This window comes from Mobula hypostoma, chromosome 13 (assembly GCF_963921235.1).
Source record: "Mobula hypostoma chromosome 13, sMobHyp1.1, whole genome shotgun sequence".
Lineage (NCBI taxonomy): Eukaryota > Metazoa > Chordata > Chondrichthyes > Myliobatiformes > Myliobatidae > Mobula > Mobula hypostoma.
Window position 1 is genome coordinate 97,594,173 of NC_086109.1, and position 22,089 is coordinate 97,616,261.

Consider the following 22,089-nt stretch of genomic DNA (forward strand, 5'->3'; position numbering starts at 1 on the left):
CAGAGTTGTGATCTCTGGATTGCTACCTGTGCCATGTACTAGTGAGTTCAGAACTAGGAAGATTATACAGTTTAATAAGTTGGTGTAGGAGGAAGTGCATAAGATGTTAGATCATTTTGCTCTCTTCTCGAGAAGGTGGGACTCGTACAAAAGAGACAGTTTGCACCTGAACTGGAGGGGGACAAATATCCTAGTGGGAAGGTTTGTTAATTCTGCACGTTGGGTTTTAAAGGAGAGTTGCAGGGGGATGGAACCAGTGCACCAGAACAGATAGTGGAGAGGCTGTGGAGACAGATGTTGGTAAGACAGGAATTAAAAGGTTGACCATGATGCAACTAGTGTCCTCAGCTGCATAGTTACAAAATACACGTGGACTGAGATGTTAACTGTCCTGTGCTATCACCAGTGGGATCATCAGTTGATCTGCCACCTGTCTTCAGGAGAGTCAGCCGCTTATGATTAAGACTCCCTCGAGGTGGTGGGCCAGCAGTGATAAAGCACCACCTCCCACTGGTGAGCTTAAAAACTTGGCATCTGCCTCTATCAGAGTTGTTGGTCACTTCCATCCAACAGATAGTTTGCTCTTCAGGTGTCTATGCAACTACTGAAGGGGTTTGCAAAATATGTGTACGCTGTCTGACTATCTGCCCCTCTGGACGTACTTGGTCCACACCCATGCTGATCCTTTCTCTGCTGCCTCAGCTACAGCCCTGCTGGTTGACTTGATCTCCCTTCTAGTGACCTCAGCTGCATATATTTCAATGCGAGAAGCATCGTAGGAAAGGCAGATGAGCTCACAGCTTGAATCAACACCTGCAATTATGATATTGTAGCCCTCCTGGTTGCATCAAGGGCAGGACTCAATATTCTGGGGTTCTGCTGTTTTAGACGTGACAGCGGGAGGATTAAAGGAGGAGGGGTGGCATTACTAGTCAGGGAAAATATCATGGCATTGCTCAGTCAGCACAGACAGGAGAACTCATCTAGTGCGCAGTTATGGGTGGAACTGAATAATAAGAAAGGTATGACTACATTAATGGGGCTATATCACAGACTACCTAACTGTCCCCATTACCATCCCCCAGCTATAACAACTTTAGGTAACCAATGTCAGCAAGGAGCTAATTGTAGACTTCAGGAGAGGGAAATCAGGGGTCCATAAGCCAGTCCCCATCAGAAGTGGAATGGTCAGTATCTTTAAATTCCTGGGTGTCACTATCTCAGAGGACCTGTTCTGGACCATCATATAAATATAATTGCAAAGAAAGCACGACAACCCCTCTACTTCCTTAGAATCCTTAAAAGATTCAGCATGACATCTAAAATGTTGCCAAACTTCTATAGATGTGTGGTGGAAAATGTACTGACTGGAATAGAAATATATAAAATTATGAAAGGGATAGATAAGATAGAGGCAGGAAAGTTGTTTCCACTGGTAGGTGAGACTAGAATTAGGACAAAGCCTCAAGATTCGGGGGAGTAGATTTAGGACAGAGATGAGGAGGAACTGCTTTTCCCAGAGATTGGTGAATCTGTGGAATTCTATGCCCAATGAAGCAGTGGAGGTTACATCAGTAAATATATTTAAGACAAGGTCGGATAGATTTTTGTATAATAGGGGAATTAAGGGTTATGGGGAAAAGGCAGGTAGGTGGAAATGAGTCCATGGCCAGATCAACCATGACAGACATCCCACCGAGCAAAAGCTCATTTCAGGGAGGTAGCACCATCAATTTGCGGGAGACTTCCGGGAGAGGTGGGATGTCTGCAATAGAGTGGCTCCTTAGCAGCTGACCAGCTAGTTCAAATAACGTTAACTATGCTAATGAACGAATGACACCTGTTAAACTCACCTCAACATATCTTGTACAGTCTTCACCCACCATGGGCAATAGAAAAGTCATTGCTGCAAACAGTGCAGCGAGAAACACTGTCATTATTTTTTGACCCCTATTAGGCAGGGGTACACTTTAGTGTAGTCTGGGGTGACGTACGTTTTATATATTTTTTGTAACACTCTGCCATGGCGCGCTCTCGCTCTCGCTTGCTTTCTCTCGCGCGCTCTCGCTTGCTTTCTCTCGCGCGCTCTCGCTCGCGCTCTCTCGCTTGCTTTCTCTCGCGCGCTCTCGCTCGCGCGCTCTCTTGTTCTCGCGCGCTCTCGCTTGCTTTCTCTCGCGCGCTCTCGCTTGCTTTCTCTTGCGCGCGCTCTCTCTCTTGCTTTCTCTCGCTCGCTGGCTCTCAAAAATTGATTTCCGTGATATTGTATATAATGTGCGGGCATCAGGGAGCCACTATTCATATGCGGGAGACTCCCGGACCTTCCGGGAGAGGTGGGATGTCTGCCATGATCTTACTGAATGACGGAGCTGGATCGACTGGCCAGATGGTCTACTCCTGCTATTTCTTATGTTCTTATGCCTTTGAATGGAAAATCCTACAAAAAGTAGTGAATTCAGTGCAGTAGGTAAAGCCCTCCCAATCATCGAGCACATCTGCATGAAACACTGTTGTAGGAAAGCAGCATCCATCATCAAAGATCCTCACCACCAGCAATTTCTCGCTGGTGCCATCAGGTAGCAGGTACAAGAGCCTCAGGACTTGCACCACCAGGTTCAAGAACAGTTACTACCCCTCAGCCATCAGGATCTTGAACAAAAGAGGATAACCACACTCATCTATTGAAATGTTTCCATAACCAATGATGTCACTTTAAAGAGTCTTTATCTGGTTATTTCATGCTGTCATTATTTATTGCTATTTATTTATATTTGCATTTCATCAGTATGTTGTCTTCTATGCTCTTTCATTGATCCTGTTTACAGTTACTATTCTATAGATTTGCTGTGTACGCCCGCAGGACAAAGAATTTCAGGTCTGAGTGACTCTCTGGTTTCCAGGGCCCGCTGGCGGTGGGGCCCACCTCTTCCCAAGGACTGATGCTTCCCCACTTTAAATCTCCCGCTCCGGCTCCAGCTGGTTCCTCGCGCGACCTCCAACCAATCGGATGGCGGGTTGCATTGACGTCATCAGAGGTCAGTGTGGCGGCGGGAGCCGGGACGGAGGGAGGTTGCTGCGCTCCCGCAGTGCCGGGGCCGAGGTCGGGGGCCATGGGGCGGTGACAGAGCGCAGGCCGGCCTGGCTTCCGATGGACGGCTGAGGCGTCGGGCCGGAGCAAGGACTGAGGCCAAGCAGCGAGCGGGCGGCGCGGCCCGGCCCGGGGAGGCCTGGCGCCCGCCCGCCCGCCTACCATGGGCTGCGCCCCGAGCATTCACGTCTCCCAGAGTGGTGTGCTCCACTGCCGTGGCTCGGACGGCTCCAGCTCGCCGCACCGAGGCGGCGCTGCGCCCAGCCTCGCCAGCAGGGCAGCCGGCCCGAGTGTCGAGGCGGAGACCGACAGCAGCGGCCGGGCCGGGGTCCAGGTGAGGCGGGCGCTCGGCAGTGGTTCTGGTTCACCAGCATCTTGGGTTGAAGGGGGTGCGTATGTGCTAGGGATTTCGGGATGGGCCGAACGGCTCAGAGATCTGTGTTTCTATTAGCTTCCTCTTCTCAGTGAGCGCATTCCTGCTCCCGGAAAGTAAGGAAGCGGTGGAACTGTGAGAGGTCTGTGATCTTCCGTGTACCCTGGCACCTCCACACCCCACACCCCTGCTGCTTCTATTCAACCTGCATTGATCCGCCTGGTCCTTAAATAACTCCATGGAATATAACTGCAGTTTCAGTAAAGCCGTCTAAGTTTTGTCTTACACGGGGTTATTATTTCCATAAGCGGAGTTAGCGCATTGTGAGTCCTTTAGAACAGTTCCCATTTAACTGTGATCCAGAGATGTTGGATGAAAAGTTCCATTACTTGTTCAATTATAAACAAGATGACTGATGTCTGTACTGATCAAAGAGGAACGATGTTTATTTCTATAAGTGCATGCCTTTCTTCAAAATGTCTCTATCCTAGGCTACTGTGTTTTAAGTTAATTTGTTGGCTGAATTTTAAATGCTTTAGGACATTGTGCAGTGCAATAACAAGACTTTGGCCCAGCTCCTTTGCACCAAACTAAAATCCCATCTGCCTGCACGCATCTGTATACTTCTGTTTCCTAGCAGTTCATGTGTCTGTCTAAATGTCTCTTTTAACATCACTGTCATCTGGTTCTACCATCTTACCACTCCTGTGTAAGATAAAACTTGCCCCTATCATCTTTAAGATTCAAGATTGTTTAATGTCATTTCCTGTACTTAAATATAAAGGAGAACAAAATAATTGTTACTCTGGATCTGATGCAGCATAAAAAAACACAATAGTAATAACACAAATATAAATACGTAAGATAGATAGTATACGTTGAAGCTGAGGGAATGTGTTGTGTCCTTGAGCAAGGCACTTAATCACACATTGCTTTGCGACGACACTGGTGCCAAGCTGTATGGGTCCTAATGCCCTTTCCTTGGACAACATTGGTGTCGTGGAGAGGGGAGACTTGCAGCATGGGCAACTGCTGGTCTTCCATACAACCTTGCCCAGGCCTGTGCCCTGGAGAGTGAAGACTTTCCAGGCGCAGATCCATGGTCTCGCAAGACTAATGGATGCCTAAAAAAAATGTCCGAAAAGCCTTGTCCCTGATGGGAGTTGGTCAAACAGTCCATGAGCTGGGTGGGTGGGATCTTTCATGATGTTACTGGCACCTTTCTGTATATATGTCCTTGATGGTTGGTGATCCATTGGGCAGTTTTGACGACTTTTTGTAGTTTTTCTGTCTGCTGCAGTGCAGTTTCTGTACCATACAGCATATTAGAATGCTCTCTATTGCGTATCTAAAGAAGGATGTGCAAAGTCCAGCTCTCTTCAGCCTCCTCGGATAGTGGAGATGTTGGTGAGCTTTCCTGATTGTGTAAAATGTGTCCTGGGACCATGAGAGGTTGTGTGAGATGTGCACTCCCAGAAGTTTGAAATTGCTCCGTTTCCACTGCTGTGCCGCTGAAATTTGAATGTGTGTGAGTTATAAAGTCGATGGCTATCTCCTTTGTTTTTTTGACATTGATTGACTGGCACAGGCCTCAAGCTCTTCTACCTCCTCTCTGTAGGCCCTCTCATCATTGTTGATGAGCCCACTAAGCAAACTTGACAATGTGATTACCCAGGTGTTTGCTGTGCAGGTATGTGTGAGCACAGCTCTTGGGAGAGGGGGAAGACACCTGTGTTGTGGGTGCTAGGAAAGGAAGAGCGGTGGAACATCCTGACTATCTGAGGTCTGTTGGTTAGAAGTGCAACACCATCACTTTAAAGCAGGGGTTCCCAACGTGGGATCCACAGACCCTTGCTTGAGTATTGATCCATGGCTTAAAAAAACATTGGGAACTCCTGCTCTAAAGCTTTGTCCTCTAGTGCTGGACATTTCTATCCTGGACCATTCTCATCGTCCATATACTGCTGATAATTTTATATCGGCCTCTGCTCTGGTGAAAACAACTCAACTTTGTCCAACTGCTCCTAGTAGCTAATGCTCACTAATCCAGGCAGCATCATGGTGAATCTCTCCTTAGCTTCCATATCCTTATAGTGTGGTGTGTACAGCATGTCATACCCCCGATGCTTTGTCTGGAAACACAAGACTAAACCTGTAATTTACTAGTAAAATATGAGGTGGAGCTAGTGATTTAAAATTCACTATTTTAGACATCCTGGTCAACCTTTTTTCAAATTATGAAGGTACTTTGCGTAAAAGACCACAAACTAGGAGAAGACTGGTTTAATGTTGCACACTGTAGTACAAATGCACCTTCCTCATAGATCTATAACAGGGGTTCCAACTGGGGTCCACGGATCCCTCAGTTAATGGTAGGGGTCCATGGTGTGAAAAAAAGCTTAGAGCTCCTGTTATAGATCTTGTGCTTTCAGTCACAAATTTTCACTATGGATGTGAAGTGTTGTTTTCTAGGCATTCCTCACAACTGGTGTATTCTGTGAATGTTGTTGGTTGATTTAAGGAGAATGCTGGTCCCAGTACAAACATAATGGAATCACTGGAGGTTTTCATAGCAACACACCGTTCAGGGATGTTGATTAATTTTCAGGATGAATATTAGACTCAATCAGATGTGATTAGTGCGTCCAGCATCTGTACATTATGGTAGGTGCAGTGTGGTTGGATGCAGAGTAATGTTTCTTGCTTCTATTCCAGCAATGAACCTTAACTTTGGAATTATGATTATTTCTGACTGTTCCATTGTCAATTTAACACCTCAGTCATGCTGCCTTTGAAGTTTCCATTTCAGGGCTTTTAGACTTGATTTGTAGCTATTAAGAAGTGTGTTGATGCTGTGTTGTTCCCTTTTTGCAAATTCAAATACAATCCCTTATTTTCCAACCCCACTTTTTTAAGTGATCGCTACATTCCTAAGTTGTCATCTGCGAGGTGATATTACAAGAGGGTATTCTTCCTCTGGGCTCCTTCTGTCTCTCCCTACAGATGTGGTAACAGGCTGCAAGTGATGAGAAAAGTACCACTCCTATGCAAATGCAGAAAGGAGCTTGTACCAATTCAAGCATGCGTAGAGTTTTCCATCCAAACGCCGTTCATATGCTGGGACACTTATCAATGTGTATATATTCTCCAAGAAATAATCAATGATATAAATAGCTTCTTCCTGATGATTAACATTGGCAAGATTGTTTATCGTCATAGTAAGAGTTGGAGCTCTGATTAGTCTTGAGTGCTGATCATATCTGTATGGCAACCATTTGTTGGGTGTTGAGCAATTCTCAGTTTTGTTTTAATGTGCCTTACTCGCACTGTACTGAGGAATCAGTTGCACAGGAAAGAAAGCTCTCTTCTTGATGTTACTATCCAGCAGACCATTGAATTATTCAATCATTTAAATTGGGACTGAATCCCCATCCCCTCCTTGCCTGCCCTATTGTCTTGCGCCCTGTGAACTGCTGTTTGTTGGAATAGAGTAATGGCATCGCTTACATTTTGTTCAGAGGCTTCAGGATGCAGTTATGATAGGATTGTTTACATCTATGCATAGTAGAAGAGTGTGAGTGTTTGTGAACCGTACTGAATGATAATTGTGTGGATCTCAAGCTAGGAGTTACGAGAGTAAAAGATTAGTTTTATTTGTCACATGTACATGGAAACATTGAGCCTTACAGTGTAATGTCAACAACCATCTCAGTCTGAGGATGTGCTGGGGGCAGCCCGCAAATGTTTCTGTGTTTCCAGTGACAGCATAGCATGTCCACAGCTTACTAACCCTAACTAGTATGTCTTTGGAATGTGGGAGGAAACCCATGTGGTCAAGTGAGAACGTACAAACTCCTTACAAATGGCGGCAAGAGTAGAGCGCTGATAGCTGATGCTGTATCAGACTTGCCGTAGCTGCTACACCGCCGTGTCCTCAACAATCCGGCGCTGCAATAAAGAGAATTCCTGCCTGTTATCCCTAGGAGGGTCCAGATCTTTAGTGAGTTATTACCAGTTTGTCTTCGCTCAGGTCAGACGGTACCTGTGGACAAAAAATAAGTTAATGTTTTGGGTTGAAGACCTTTTGTCAGAATGAGGAAAAAAGAAAACAAGTTGATTTAAGTCACAAAGAAAGGAGGGATGGATAGGACAAAGGGAGTGTCTTTGATTGGGTGAGGCCAAGATTGTCATGGTGATGTGCTGTCTGCAAAGTATCTGGCTACCAACCAATCTATATCTATCTATCAGACTGCTCTGGAATCAACTCATCACCACAGCCATCCTGGCCTTAATCCAACAGGGGGCTTCCCTTTTTTCCAAAGAACTCCCTACTGCAGTGAAATGTGTGGCTACTGTTCTTTCGGCAGATGAGTGATTGTGCAGTTCGTAATGGAATTTATTGTGCAGTTTCTATTGGTAAAATAGTTGGTCCAGCAGTACCTGGTTGTGGTTTTTGAGTTGTTTTTAAGACATGGGTGCAGGAATAGGCTACCTGGTTCGTCAAGTCTGCTCTGCAAATTTCTAAACCTAAAATAAATCCTCTCCTTGCAGTATTTTTTTCTCTCTGAACTTAAAGGTTTTAGGAGGGAACTCTAGAAGTTTTGTTTTTCCTAGCTACTGAGTGGGATGCATTTCTAAGTAACTTCATGTGGGTGGATTAAATTAAATTTACAGCTGTTGTTATAACTTGTTTCCTACCTGTGCCAAATTTCAGTTCCTGTATTCATGAAAATGCATAACTCTTAAATATAAATCTTAAGGTTTAAGGTTCTTTTAAAGGGGAGCTGTTGAGGGTGAGAGGTGTTGAGGCTGACAGTAGTGTGTTCTTTCATTTACAACTGTTCTGCCAACACCAAATATAGGAGCTGAATTCATAATGCTGTGTTCCATAGTAACTACGTTCAATAGCCCCAGCACCAAAGTGACATTCCCACTACCCGCCATTGTGCAGGGGGCTAATAAAAACAGAAAATGGTGGAAATACCTCCGTAGGTGAGGCCACGTCTGTGGTAAGAGAAACAGCTGGTGATCCAGGCTGAATACCCCTTGTCAGAACCTGGGAGATGAAAGAAGCTTGTTAAGCTGCAGGGAGGGAGGGTGGGGGAGAGGGAGATCTCTGAATGGCCAAGGCTGTCTGGCCAAGCAGTGAATGCAAGCAGTTGGGGAGTGGGCAGATAAAAGATTAATTCCCAGTGCACACCTACACTGACCTTGCTGTATGTAGTCTGGTCTGCACTGTTACAACGGCGTCCAAAGCAAGCTTAAATAACAACACTTTGTTGTCTGCCAAGCCATGTTGCAGCCTCCACAATAATGTAGCCCCCCCGGCCACCCTCAGGGTCGCTCGGCTTGCTGTCGTCTAGGGAAACAGCCTGGGCCCCGGCAAACTGGGTAATTCGTTTGTGTGGATGCTGTGTGAGGTACCCCACCCCACCCAAATAACAGACAATACACCAGATGCAATCAAATGATATACAGTTTATAGATATTACTGGAACTATATAATTAAAAGAGAATAAAATATAAAAGGAAAATAAAAGGTGCCACACTTATCAAAGTTCAATCTCTTCATGCACAAAACCCGTTGGAGCTCAAGGACCTTCTTCTACACCCTGCGACCCCCTTGGACCACCTCGACCGGCCGCCTGGGACCAACAATGGTGGTCGACCAGACGCTCCACATGAGTCCATCTCCGTCTCCTCGCTGAACGTGCCACTTGGGGTCCGTCCCTGTTAGCGGACTCACTGCACCTTGTCCATCCTCTGTCTCGCTCTCCCGCCTTCTCCCCCAAAACCCCGCGCATACAGTATCTTCAAATACACCAAAACCATAACAACTATCCCAATTGGTTAATAGCACTCTCTTATCACACTCTAAAGCAAAAACAAGCTGCTAGCGCAAACTTTCTCAGCGTTTAACACAACAAAGCCGCATTCCCCAGATTAACATAACAAAGACGCCATTTTAATTAGCCTCCGCAGTAACATAAAAGTCAAAACCCCCTTTCAATAATATAGTCAATTTTACAACTTCAGGTAATGTGCTTTCTTTCATGCCTATTTCTGCCTGCTCTCATGCCTCAGAGCCTTGCTATCAGCAATGGGTTACACAGAAGCATCTTAATCCAATTATTGTATCAAATTATTTGGCCACCTGTCAAAAACATTCCCTCTCTTCCATCCATCGCTCCCACTTTCCTTGCTACTGAAAGCTAAGGTGTCTTTTCCTTTTTCCAGTTCTGATAAAGGGTCTTGAACCTGAAGCATTAGCTCAGTTTCTGTCACCACATGTGCTGCTTGATCTGTCTAAATCGCCAGGGCTGGATCAGATTTATTTCATCTGAGAAGCAAGAGAAGAGATTGCTGCAGCTTTGGCTGATATTTTTCAGTCATTGCTGGCCACAGGTGACTGGAGGATGGCAGAGATAGTTCCCCTTTCCATGAAGGTCAGCTGACTGGAGCCTGGCAAGTATGGATCTGTGAGCCTAACATCAGCAGCACAGAAGTTATTGGGGATAAAGTTCCATGGGTAGGATTAATGACCATGTGGGCTTTGTCAAGGTCAAGTATTGTCTGACAATGTATTGATGAGGGCAGGGATAGTAGATGTGGTTTATGTGAACTTCAGTAAGATCTTTAACAAAGATCCACTTGGGTGACTGATCAATGATCAGTAGGATACTGGGCGAGTTCACAAATTTGAACCAAAGTTGGCTTGTCAGTTTTGACAAAGGGGTGACGATATGGGGTTATTTTTATGATTGGTTCCCTGTAACTAGTGTTTTGCAGAATTGCTTCTGGAACATCTGTTGCTTGTACACACAAGTAAAGTGGATGTGGATATAGGCAGCATCAGTAAGTTCACAGCTGACATGAAGATTGGTGAATTGCTGGTAGTGTGGCAGGTTCAAGCTTATGGGTATATCAGTGTGTTGGTGAAATGGGATGAGAAGTTAAATGTGAGGTGATGTATTTTGGGACTATATAAGGCTATGGTATTATGAGTAGAGGGTATGGTTAAAGACCCTCACTATTTGGGACATACCCTCTTTGCATTACTACCATTAGGGAGGAGATTGGAGACCCACACTTCTTTTAAGAACAGCTTCTTTTTCTCTGCTATCAGCTTTCTGAATGGTCTATAAACACCATCCTGTTATTCATCTTTGGCACTATTTTTGTAAAGTATAGTAATTTCAATGTTTTACACTATACTGTTACTACAGAACAACTAACTTCACAATGTCAGCAGTAATTCCGATTCTGAATAGAATGTGGTTAATGTGTATGGGATATTGGCCCTCATGAATTGAGGCATTGAATAAAAGAGAAAGAAGGTCATATAATACTTTATTAAACCTCGGTCAGGTCTCAGCTGAAGCACTGTGCTGTTCTTGTCTTCACCCTGTAGGAAAGAAGGTGTAGAGGAGATTCATCATGATGTTGCCTGAGATGGAGTGTTTCAATTATGAGAGGTTGAATTTGTTTACCCGTGGGTGGAGATTGTTAAAAGGGGACATGATGTTTAACATTGAGGGGTATACATTGAACAGACTGTGGAAAATGTTTCCTCGTATAATAGGTGATTAAAGCTTAGAGATTTAGATGGGATCTGAAGGCAGTTTCTTTCCCCTTGAGTGGTGAGTACCTGGAAAGCATTCAGAAATGTGGTGAAAGCATTGAGAGTCAGTCACCTGGGCAAAGCAGGTAGTGATCTAGTGCTGGAAGATGGAATTAATACAGATGGATGCCTGCTGGTTGGCATGGCCATGATGGGTTGAATGGCCTGGCTCCCTGTTGAGCAGCCCTCTATACTGACTTCCCAGCATCTTCAGTGTTTTTTCTAATGGAAAGTCAGTGTCTGCCTGGGTTTATGCTTCACCCAACAGGTAGACTGCAATTGTTTAGAATTCATATCAGCTACAGTATTTATTTTAAAAAACATATTCCAGCTGAATGCATTAATTTATATCTTTTATAATATTTTAAAAGTGGGGTCACATGATTTATTTTATAATTATTATTGGATCAACTGCTATTTAGTTGCAACTGTACACAAAACACTTGAAGATGATACCAGCCATAGTCACTGTCTCCAATTCTATTTATGCAGTGTTGCAGAATGTGCAGCAAATATTGTCAGCCATTGGGAGCATGAACACTTTGCTCTCCTGCAGTAGCAAAGCGAGTCATCCACCCACATGTGGTACCAACTCTTCAGCTGAGCAGCATATACCTAGTTCTCTTTATGAATATCACCATTCAATCCGCCTCCACCATTCTTCTAGCTTGTAACTTGCACCGTCTTTATAAAAGAACAACTCCTCTGCTGGTGCCTTCTGGATTGTTTTTGTGATCATCTGAAACCTGGTTAATGGGTCTCCTATTCCAGTTTCTCCTCAGTCAAAATCCTCAATTATTTTCAGTAAAACTACCAGATTCTCTCTCAACCTCCTCTGCTTGGCGACTCAGCTTTAGTTGACGCAGTGAAGTAATGTATTGCATTCTGGTAAAACTCCCGTGTAGTCTATCCAAGGCTTGGCAAGTTTTCTGCGCATATTCTTCCATTTGGAACTAATTTGCTTTGTATTTTCTCACAGATTTCTTTGCAGAGCAGTTCTCTGGATTTGTAGACTACCACAGGGATGGATGCTGTTAGGTAGGCAGCTGGGTTGCTGTCAGGGGTGTTGTATAGACCTGTTGTTTGCTCCTGACTCATGTGGGGACTATATCCTTGGTATCTTCTCAGATGTTGCTGCTCCATTTTGAATGGTTACAGACCAAAGATTTCTGTACAAACATTAGAAAATCTGCAAATGCTGGCGATCCAAGCAATACGCACAAATGCTGGAGGAACTCAGCAGGCCAGGCAATGCCAGTGGAAAAGACAATCGACGTTTCAGGCCGAGATCATTCAGGATGCCCTGATGAAGTGTCTTGACACAAAACATCATCTGTTTACTGTTTTCCATAGATGCTGCCATTTTGTGTGTGTTGCAAAGATTTCTGTAGGTGTGAATATTACACTTGGGAGTTTTTTTTGAAATGTTTACTTTGCTAAGAGTCCTTCTGTGCCAGGGTTTAAGATGATATTTTTGGGAAGAGCTCCATGCTGGGGTTGTTGAGCTGGGAGAGGGCACAGATAGTGGTTGAATTAATGGTACCTGTGAATTGGTGGGATTCTGAAGAAACGGTATTGATACTTCTCCATTGCTTTGGAGGCAATTGTTGTAGGGTGTATGTTTCTTTTTCTACAGGTATTGCCTGAGTTGCTGAGTTTCCAGAATTTTCTCTTTGTATTTTAAATTTCTGGTGTCTAAGTATTTTAGTTTTCATTTACTTGTCTTATCCTGTGTCTAGCATCAAGTCTTGTGTCAAATGCAGTTCAGATAGACATCCATGTCTCCTTGTTACAAGTTGGTATTGTGATTAAATTCTTTCCATTTGACTAGATGTGTGTGACTACAGTGCATAAAAAAATTGCCTTTTGTCACCTCCACCACTTTCTATCTCAATTTTCTTGCGGGGAAGACGCAGTCATAGTTCTGGAAGAATACAGCATTGAAACAGGACATTCAGCCCATCTAGTTCATGTAGAAACCTTTTAAACTGTCTACCTCCATTGATCTGCATGGGGACCACAGCCCTCCATACTCCTCCTATCCATGTACCTATGCAGCCTTCGCTTAAACATTGAAATCGAGCTTGCATGCACCACTTGTGCTGTTTCACGCTCTCACGACCCTCTGAGTGAACAAGTTTCCCCTCATGTTCCCCTTAAACTTTTCACCTTTCACCCTTAATCCATTATCTCCAGTTGTAGTCCTATTCAACATAAGTGGAAAAAACCTTCTTGCATTTACCCTATCTATACCTCTCAGAATTTTGTATACCTCTATCAAATATCCTCTCAATTTTCTGCATTCCGAAGAATAAAGTCCTAACCTTTTCAGTCTTTATACAGCTCAGATCCCCCAGACCCGGCAATACCCTTGTAAATTTTCCCTGTACTCTTTCAACCTCATTTACATCTTTCCTATAGGTAGGTGACCAAAACTGAACACGGTACTCCAAACTGGGCCTCACCAACACCTTGTACAGCTTCAACATAACATTTGATCTCCTGTAATTAATACTTTGATTTATGAAGGACAATGTGCCAAAAACTTTTTTATGAGCCTATCTATCGGTGATGCCACTTTCAACAAATTATGGACCTGTTTTCCCAGTTCCCTTTGTTCTACTGTAATCCTCAGTGCCCTGCTGTTCACTGTGTAAGACCTGCCCTGGCTGGTGCTACCGAAGTGTAACACCTTACACTTGTCTGCATTAAATTCTATCTGCTGTTTTTCCAGTTGATCCAGATACTTCTGCAAGTCATGATAGCCTTCCTTGCTGTGCACTACACCCCCAATCTTGGTGTTTTGCAAATTTTCTGATCCACTTAACCACATTATCATCCAAATCGTTGATATAATTGACAAACAGCGACCAAGCACCAATCCCTGTGGTACACCACTAGTCACAGGCCTCCAGTAGAGGATTGCCTCTCTGACTACCTCTCTCTGCCTTGTCCCACAAAGCCATTATCTAATCCAGTTTACTACCTTATCTTGAATGCCGAGCGACTGAACCTTCTTGACCAACCTCCCATGTGGGACATCGTCAAATGCTTTGCTAAAATCCATGTAGACAACATCCACTCTCTTGCCTTCATCCACTTTCCTAGTAACTCCCTCAAAACTCCAAGATTGGTAGGACATGACCTGTGGTTTGTCCATCGTCGTCGATGAAGACCTTGACACCATTAGTCACTTTGAGACTGGATGCAGTGTGTCCGAAGATGACTGGTCAGGCCAATTCGGGCACAGAATGCCCTGGCACATGTTGGGCAGACATGTTTAGGCACAGCAGTTGTTGCGCTGGTGGCTCTGGACATGCGCAGCTCGCGCTTATGTTGTGTTTCAGCAATGCGCCTTGCTTCGTGAGCTTGACAGCCCTTGTGGGTGAGGCCGCACCAGGTCGGGCGGTTTTGTGCCAGCATTTCCCAGGTGGTCGTGTCTATGTCAAGTGACTTCAGGGAGGCCTCAGTGTGTCTTTGTAACGTTTCTTCTGCCCTCCATGCGAGTGTCTTCCAGCAAAGAGTTCCCCGAAAAGGAGCTGCTTGGGTATGCGCTTGTCTGGCATGCGGATGACATGACCTGCCCACCGGGTCTGTGCTCTCATCAGCAGTGTGTGGACTGATGGCAGACTTGCTCTAGAGAGAACTTCAGTGTCTGGTACTTTATCTTGCCATCTGATGCCTAATATTCTGTGAAGACAAGTCATGTGGAAATGGTTCAGCTGTCTTGCATGCTTTCGATACACAGTCCACATTTTACAGCCATACAGGAGGGTAGTGAGTACCACGGCTCTGTAGACCTTCAGTTTTGTTGCTGGACTGAGTCCTCGACATTTCCATACAGTGGAGCGCAGTCTACCGAAAGCAGAACTTGCCTTTGTTATTCTGCAGTTAACTTCTGTATCAATAGTCACTGCTCGGGAGAGGGTGCTGCCAAGGTAAGTAAACTGGTCCACTGCCTGTAGTTTCTGTCCTTTGTGATTTTGGGTTCTGTGTACGGTGCATGAGGAGCAGGCTGGTGCATGACTTCGGTCTTTTTGATGTTGATGGTGAGTCCAAAGTTGTCACAAGCTGTGGAGAATTTGTCCATATTGACTTGCATCTCTGGCACTGAGCCAGCATACAGGGCGCAGTCATTGGCAAACAGGAAGTCTCTCAGAACAGTCTCCTTCACTTTGGTAATAGCTTGAAGTCTCCTCAGGTTGAAGAGCTTCCCATCCATTCTGTACTTGAGGCTGATTCCAGCATCACTGTCCTGGAAGGCATCATTGCAGTAAACATCATGCTGAACAGTGTGGGTGCGAGCACAAAACCCTGTTTAACACCATTGGTGACTGGGAACGCCTCAGAGGATTCTCCGCCGTCCAGCACTCTGGCCATCATGGAACTGGCGTACCACCTGAATGAATTTGGCGGGGCAGCTGAACTTTGACATGATCCTCCACAGGCCTTGTTGGCAGACGGTGTCGAAGGCTTCGTGAGGTCAACAAAAGTTGTGTAGAGTTCGCGATTCCGTTCCTGACACTTCTCCTGAAGTTGGCGCACAGCAAAAATCATGTCAATAGTCCCACAACCTTTGCGAAAGCCACACTGTGACTCTAGCATCAGGCCCAGCAACAGAAGAGTAACCAGACAATTTAGTAGAACTCTTGCAAGGGTTTTTCCTGCAATGGAGAGCAGTGAGATTCCTCGGTGATTGTTGCATACTTGTCGATTGCCCTTCCTCTTGTAGAGGTGTACGATGAATGCATCTTTAAGTTCCTGAGGAATGGATCCTTGCTTCCAAAAAGACTGGAACAACTTGGTGGGCTTCTCTATAAGTACAGGACCACCGGCTTTGTAGATCTCTGCAGGTATGGCATCTGCCCCTGGGGCTTTGCCACCGGATAGCTGGCTGACAGCTTTCGTGACTTCGGCTACTACGGTGGGTCATCCATGGCACTGTTGATGTCGACCTGGGGAATCTTGTCTATCACCTCATTGTTAATAGATGACGGTCAGTTGAGGACGGCTTCAAAGTTTTCAGCCCATCTCTGCAGGATCTGAGCCTTCTCTGTAATGAGAGTTGTACCGTCTATACTCAGGAGGGGGGAACTCCTGAGAGACTGAGGTCCGTAGAGAGTGTTGAGGGCTTCATAGAACCGTTTCAAGTCATTTCTGTCAACATATCCCTGTATTTCATCTGCCTTGGTGCTCAGCCAGGCATCTTACATTTTACGCAGTTTATTCGGGACTGTCCTGCGAGCACTGGTAAAAGCGATTTTCTTGGCAGCTGATGATGGGTCGTTCTGATGGGCACAATGAAGGCAGTGCTTTTCAACAAGTAGAGCCTGTATCTTCTCTTCGTTCTCATCGAACCAGTCATGCTGCTTGTGGGTAGAGGACCCTAGCATCTTCAGTGCAGATGAAGGGACAGTGTCCCTGAAGTGTTCCCAGTTGTCCACAGCGCTGCCTGCAAGGTGTAGGTCAGCAAGCTTGGTTTCTAAATCTTCAGCCAGTGCTGAAACAATGCTGGGGTTTTTCAGCCTGGCCACATTGATTCTTTTCATAGCCTTGCTTCCTTGTGGTCACCTCTTGGGTCTGATGCGGAGCTTCATTTTGGAGACAATGAGCCTGTGATCTGCCCAGCAGTCAGCACCACACATGGCCTTGGTCAGTCTGACATCCTGCCTGTCTCTTCTCCTCACAATGACGTAGTCGATAAGATGCCAATGCTTAGAGCGGGGGTGCATCCAGGAGGTCTTGTTACAGATAGGCAGGCAGAAAGTTGTGTTGGTGACGAGCAGGTCGTGTGCTGCACAGGTCTTCAGTAAGAGTAGGCCGTTACTGTTACATTTGCCCACTCCATGACTCCCAACGACTCCCTGCCAGGCTGCAGAGTCACACCCTACTCTTGCATTGAAGTCGCCGAGCAAGATCAGCTTGTCGGTGCTGCTCACTGCTGATAGTAGGGTGTCTAGTTCTTCATAGAACCTGTCTTTTGTCACGTCTGGGTTGGTCATTGTGGAGGCATAGGCGCTGATCAGAGTGGCTTGACTTCTGTAGTGGAAGATGTAGTGTCATGAGCCGGTCGTTCACACCCTTGGGGAGACTGGCAAGTTTCTGAACAAGGTGACTCCTGACGGCGAATCCAACTCCAGCATCACAATGCTCATTGCTGCCGCGACCGCTCAGAAAAAAAGTGTATCCGCCTCCTGTTTCAGTCAGCTGACCTACATTGGCAAGACGAGTCTCACTCAGGGCTGCTATGTCAATGTTGTATCTTGCAAGCTCTCTGGCAACTAAGGCTGTTCTTCTCTCTGGTCTGTTTGCTGCAGGGTTGTCCATTAGCGTGCACACGTTCCAAGTGCCAATGGTGAGCGGTGTCACCTTGCGTGTTGTTGTGTTTGTTGGACTGCCGAGATAGGATCCCCGCCAGCCGCGGTAAACTGGCCAGGGTGTAATGAAGCAGGCAATGTTTAGGGCACCTTTTCTAGCCCCTTCCTCATACTATGGAGGTGAGCAGTGCGTTCCTAGAGAGGGCTGCTCAGTCGCCCAGGTAGACGCCGAGTTTCACTGCTGCTTCGGTCAGTGAAAAGCGACCATTAGACCTGAGCCACTTGTGTGCAGGTCCGTGACTACAGCTCCCAGTGTATCCACACCTGCTGCTTCGTTGCTCGCCCATCGCCACAGGGCTTCAAAGGTTGAGGGTGATGATAATGATGGTGTCGAGACCAGCGCTTCATTTGGATTTAAGTGAGGGAGAGTTGCGCAGCGTCAGCCTCACTCTCTCTTCCCAATTTCCATCTGGATCCAGTGGCAAGACAAGAGTTGAGACGACTGGAGATGGGACTAGGCGCTGTGGATGACCAGGACATCATCTGTGTATTATCATGCTCTACTTGTTCCACGATGCTTGCAGAGACCGCCTTCTTAACAGTTGGACCTACCATTGGTCTCATCCGCTCAGTCCACCAGAGTCTGTCTTCACATGCTGGGATAGACAACTCTCTGTCAAGGAGAGACGTGACCTACCAAGCACAACACACGCTGACTATCCTTAATCAGTCCCTGTCTATCCAAATACTTGTATATCAGGTCCATTAGAATACCTTCCAATAACTTTCCCATATCTGATGTCGGACTCATTGGCCTATAATTTCCTGGTTTATATTAACATACCAGATGCCTATAAAGCAGTCCCTTGACCCCACATTGGGCTCTCAGATCACTTACCTGAAAGTCACTGATCAAATGGGCCAAACCAATTCCAAAGATTGTGAAACCTGGCCTGAGGGTGTAATCTCTGCACTGCAGCACTGCTTTGAAAACACGAACTGGAGAATGAAGTATTGGCGACTACCTCAAAAAATATACTTAAGACCAGGTTAGATAGATTTTTGCATAGTAGGGTAATTAAAGGTTATGGGGAAAAGGCAGATAGGTGGGGAAGAGTCCATGGCCAGAGCAGCCATGATCTTATTGAATGGCAGAGCAGGCTTGACAGGCCAGATGGCTGACTCCTGCTTCTATTTCTTGTGTTCTTATGTCCAAGAAGGCTGCTGCCTATAGCAACCACTTTAACATCGATTCTTTGACCAGCACCAGAGAGGATGTTACCATCACAAAACACATCTGGGTGAGTGCAAATCAGAAGCCATGGCTTGCTGCAGAGTCTGAGGGATCGTGATGCTGCCTTTAGATCAGGGGGATGTGACACCCGTCAGGGAAGCAAGAACTGTGCTTTCCAGCTCCATCAGGAAGGCAAAATGGGAGCATTCTCAGAGAATTTATAGATGCTTCTGCGATACCAGAGACATGAGGCGCACGTGCCAAGGAATTCAGAGGATTGCAGATTACAAGTCTACCCTGTGTGTCATTTACCAGGATCCTTCACTCTCTGAGAGACTGAATGTCTTCTACACCCAGTTTGATGCGCAGAATAAAGTGCTGGCACCCCTCCCCCCAGGGGAGCAGACACTCCAAGCTAAGGTGAGGAAGCCCTTAGCTAGAGTCAACACACACAAAGCTGTGGGGCCCGAGAATATACCAGATCGGGTTCTGAAAGACTGTGCAACCCAGCTGATGGATATATTCAACATCTTTCTTGAGCACTCCATTGTCCCCTTGGTTTTGAAGGTGGGAACCATCATTCCAGTGCCAAAGAAGGTGACAGTAATCTGTCTAAATGACTGTCGTCCGGTGGCATTAACTCCAAGCATTATTAAATGCTTTGAGTGGCTGGTCATGGAGCTCATTAAAGCCTTTCTCCAAGCTACATTGGACCCTTTTCAGTTCGCTTAACACTCAGATCAAATCACTAATGATGCAATAGCCTCTGCCCTCCACTCTGTTCTGTCCCACCTGGAAAATAGGTTCTTGTATGCCGCACTGCTGTTTATAGACTTCAGTTCGGAGTTCAACACCATCATACCCCAGAAACTGACGAGGGAACAGTCCTTGCTGGGTCAGCAACTCCCTCTACAATTGGAAACTGGACTTCATAACAGTAAGGCCACAGTCGGTTTGTGTGGGCAGCAGTGTCTCTAGTCCCGTTACGCTGAGCTGCTAGTGGATTAGTGGGAGAACAACAGCCTAAGCCTGATCGTGGAGAAGACAAAATAAATCATTGTGGACTTCAGGAAAGTGCAGACAAACCATCCCCCTCTGCGAATGCATGGCTCCTCTGTAGAGAGAGTTAAGTGCACCAAGTTCCTGTAAGTTTACATCATGGATGACCTCACCTGGTCCCTTAATATCAGCTCCCTGAACAAGAAGGCACAGTGGGTCTCCACTTCCTAAGAAGATTAAGACAAGCAAAGCTCCCCCTCCCCCCCACCCCATCTTAACTGCATTTTACTGGAGCACCATTGAGAGCATCCTGACAAATTGCATCTCCATCTGGTATGGGAGCTGTCCAGCATCTGACCAGAAGTCTCTACAAAGGACTTGGAGAACAGATAGGAGGCTCATAGGAGTCTCCCTATCATCCATCGGGGACATTTATCAGGAGTGCTGCAATCGTAGGGCACTTAGTATTATTAAGGATCCCACCCATCCCTCCAGCATCCTCTTTGACTTCCTACCATCAGGCAGGAGACTATGATGCATAAAGACAAGAACAGTCAGTTTGAGAAACAGTTTCTTCCCCCAGGCCATCAGGCTTTCAAACTCTTTGCCACATCATATTCGAAGTGTCACTGGTTAATCTGTTGCAGTACAATATTTAATATTAATGGGCTTTGCTTTGTTATTTATGTCTGATTCATCTGTAGATTTGATCCTTGCCTTCATAAGTTAATGTGTTTTATGTGTACTACTTACTATGGTTTACACCTTGGTTCAGAGAAACGTCTTGTTTCTATATACATTATATGGTTTTATATATATATATGTTTGTAGACCGGATATTGAACTTTTTACTGTTGGACTCTGGCCATATTCCACCGAGATACAACACTGGGCGTCATGGGAGGTTGTTCCTGCCTGTGGCCATCGAGCTTTGCAGCTCCTCCCGTGGAAGGTCAGATGCCCTAAGCCAATAGGCCGGTCCTGGACTTAGTTCCATCTGGCATAGTTTGCATGTTGTTGTTTGATTGTTTGTGGTTTTTGTATTGCTATATTTATGCTCTATTCTTGGTTGGTGCGGCTGTAACGAAACCCAATTTCCCTTGGGATCAATAAAGTATATCTCTATATATATTTAAATGACTATAAACTTAACTTGACTTAGAACCTTTCTTAAATAAGGGAACAACATTGGCTATGTTCCAATCCTCTGGTACCTCTCCTGTCACTGAGGATGATTTAAATATCTCCGCTGAGGCCCTGGCAGTTTCTGCACTTGCCTCCCGTAGGGTCTGAGGAAACATCTTGTCGGTTCCTGGGGATTTATTCACCTTGATTTGTCTCAAGACAGCAAACACTCCTCTCTGTAATGTGTTTAGGGTCCATGAAGTTGATGCCATTGTGTCTCACATCACTTTGTCTGCCAGGGCAACATTAAGCCATCTTTTGCCCTCCTGATTTCTTTCTCAAGTGTTCTCTTGTATTTCTTGTGCTCCATAAGTACCTTATTTGTTCCTACCTGTCTATACCTGCTATGTACCTCCTTTTTTTTTCTTAACCAGGGCCTCAGTATCTCTTGGAAACCAAGATTCATATTCTCTACACTTGCTATCTTTACCTTTTATTCTGACAGGCACAAAAGCTTTCTACTCAAAATTTCATGTTTGAAGGCTTCACAGTTTCCAAGTACACCTTTACCAGATAAACAGCCTGTCTCAATCCACACTTACCAGATCAATTTTGACACTGTCAAAATCGGCCATTCTCCAATTTAGAATCTTAACCTGTGGACCAGGCATATCTTTTTGCATATTTACTTTGGAAGTAATGGCATTGTGGTCTCTAGATGCAAAGTGTTCCCCTATACAGGTGCACATTCCTTTATCCGAAATTCTGAAATCCAGAAAGCTCCGAAAACCGAACAACAGGAATTCTGCAGATGCTGGAAATTCAAGCAACACGCACAAAAGTTGCTGGTGAACGCAGCAGGCCAGGCAGCATCTCTAGGAAGAAGTGCAGTCGACGTTTCAGGCCGAGACCCTTCGTCAGGACTAACTGAAGGAAGAGTGAGTAAGGGATTTGGAAGTTGGAGGGGGAGGGGGAGATCCAAAATGATAGGAGAAGACAGGAGAGGGAGGGATGGAGCCAAGAGCTGGACAGGTGATAGGCAAAAGGGATACGAGAGGATCATGGGACAGGAGGTCCGGGAAGAAAGACGAGGGGAGGGGGACCGAGAGGATGGGCAAGGGGTATATTCAGAGGGACAGAGGGAGAAAAAGGAGAGTGAGAGAATGAATGTGTGTATAAAAATAAGTAACAGATGGGGTACGAGGGGGAGGTGGGGCATTAGCGGAAGTTAGAGAAGTCGATGTTCATGCCATCAGGTTGGAGGCTACCCATACGGAATATAAGGTGTTGTTCCTCCAACCTGAGTGTGGCTTCATCTTTACAGTAGAGGAGGCC

The 22,089-nt window shown here is 45.6% G+C and overlaps 1 protein-coding gene across 8 annotated transcripts in view; it reads left to right on the forward strand.

The window, feature by feature from the left end:
• The first annotated feature begins 3,048 nt into the window (after nucleotides 1-3,048).
• The window catches only part of pde8a (phosphodiesterase 8A), a 145,964-nt gene continuing 126,923 nt past the window's right edge, over nucleotides 3,049-22,089 (forward strand). For 4 of the 8 annotated variants that reach the window (XR_010020210.1, XM_063066327.1, XM_063066321.1 and 1 more), the window contains exon 1: nucleotides 3,049-3,419. Coding sequence is in view for 3 of the 8 variants with exons in the window: in XM_063066327.1 (XP_062922397.1) it covers nucleotides 3,249-3,419 (171 nt within the window). In the remaining 5 variants the exon portion in view is untranslated. Of the gene's footprint in view, nucleotides 3,475-21,495; nucleotides 21,693-22,089 lie in introns of all 8 variants that reach the window. The other 4 variants (XM_063066326.1, XM_063066322.1, XM_063066323.1 and 1 more) reach the window with 4 other exon arrangements.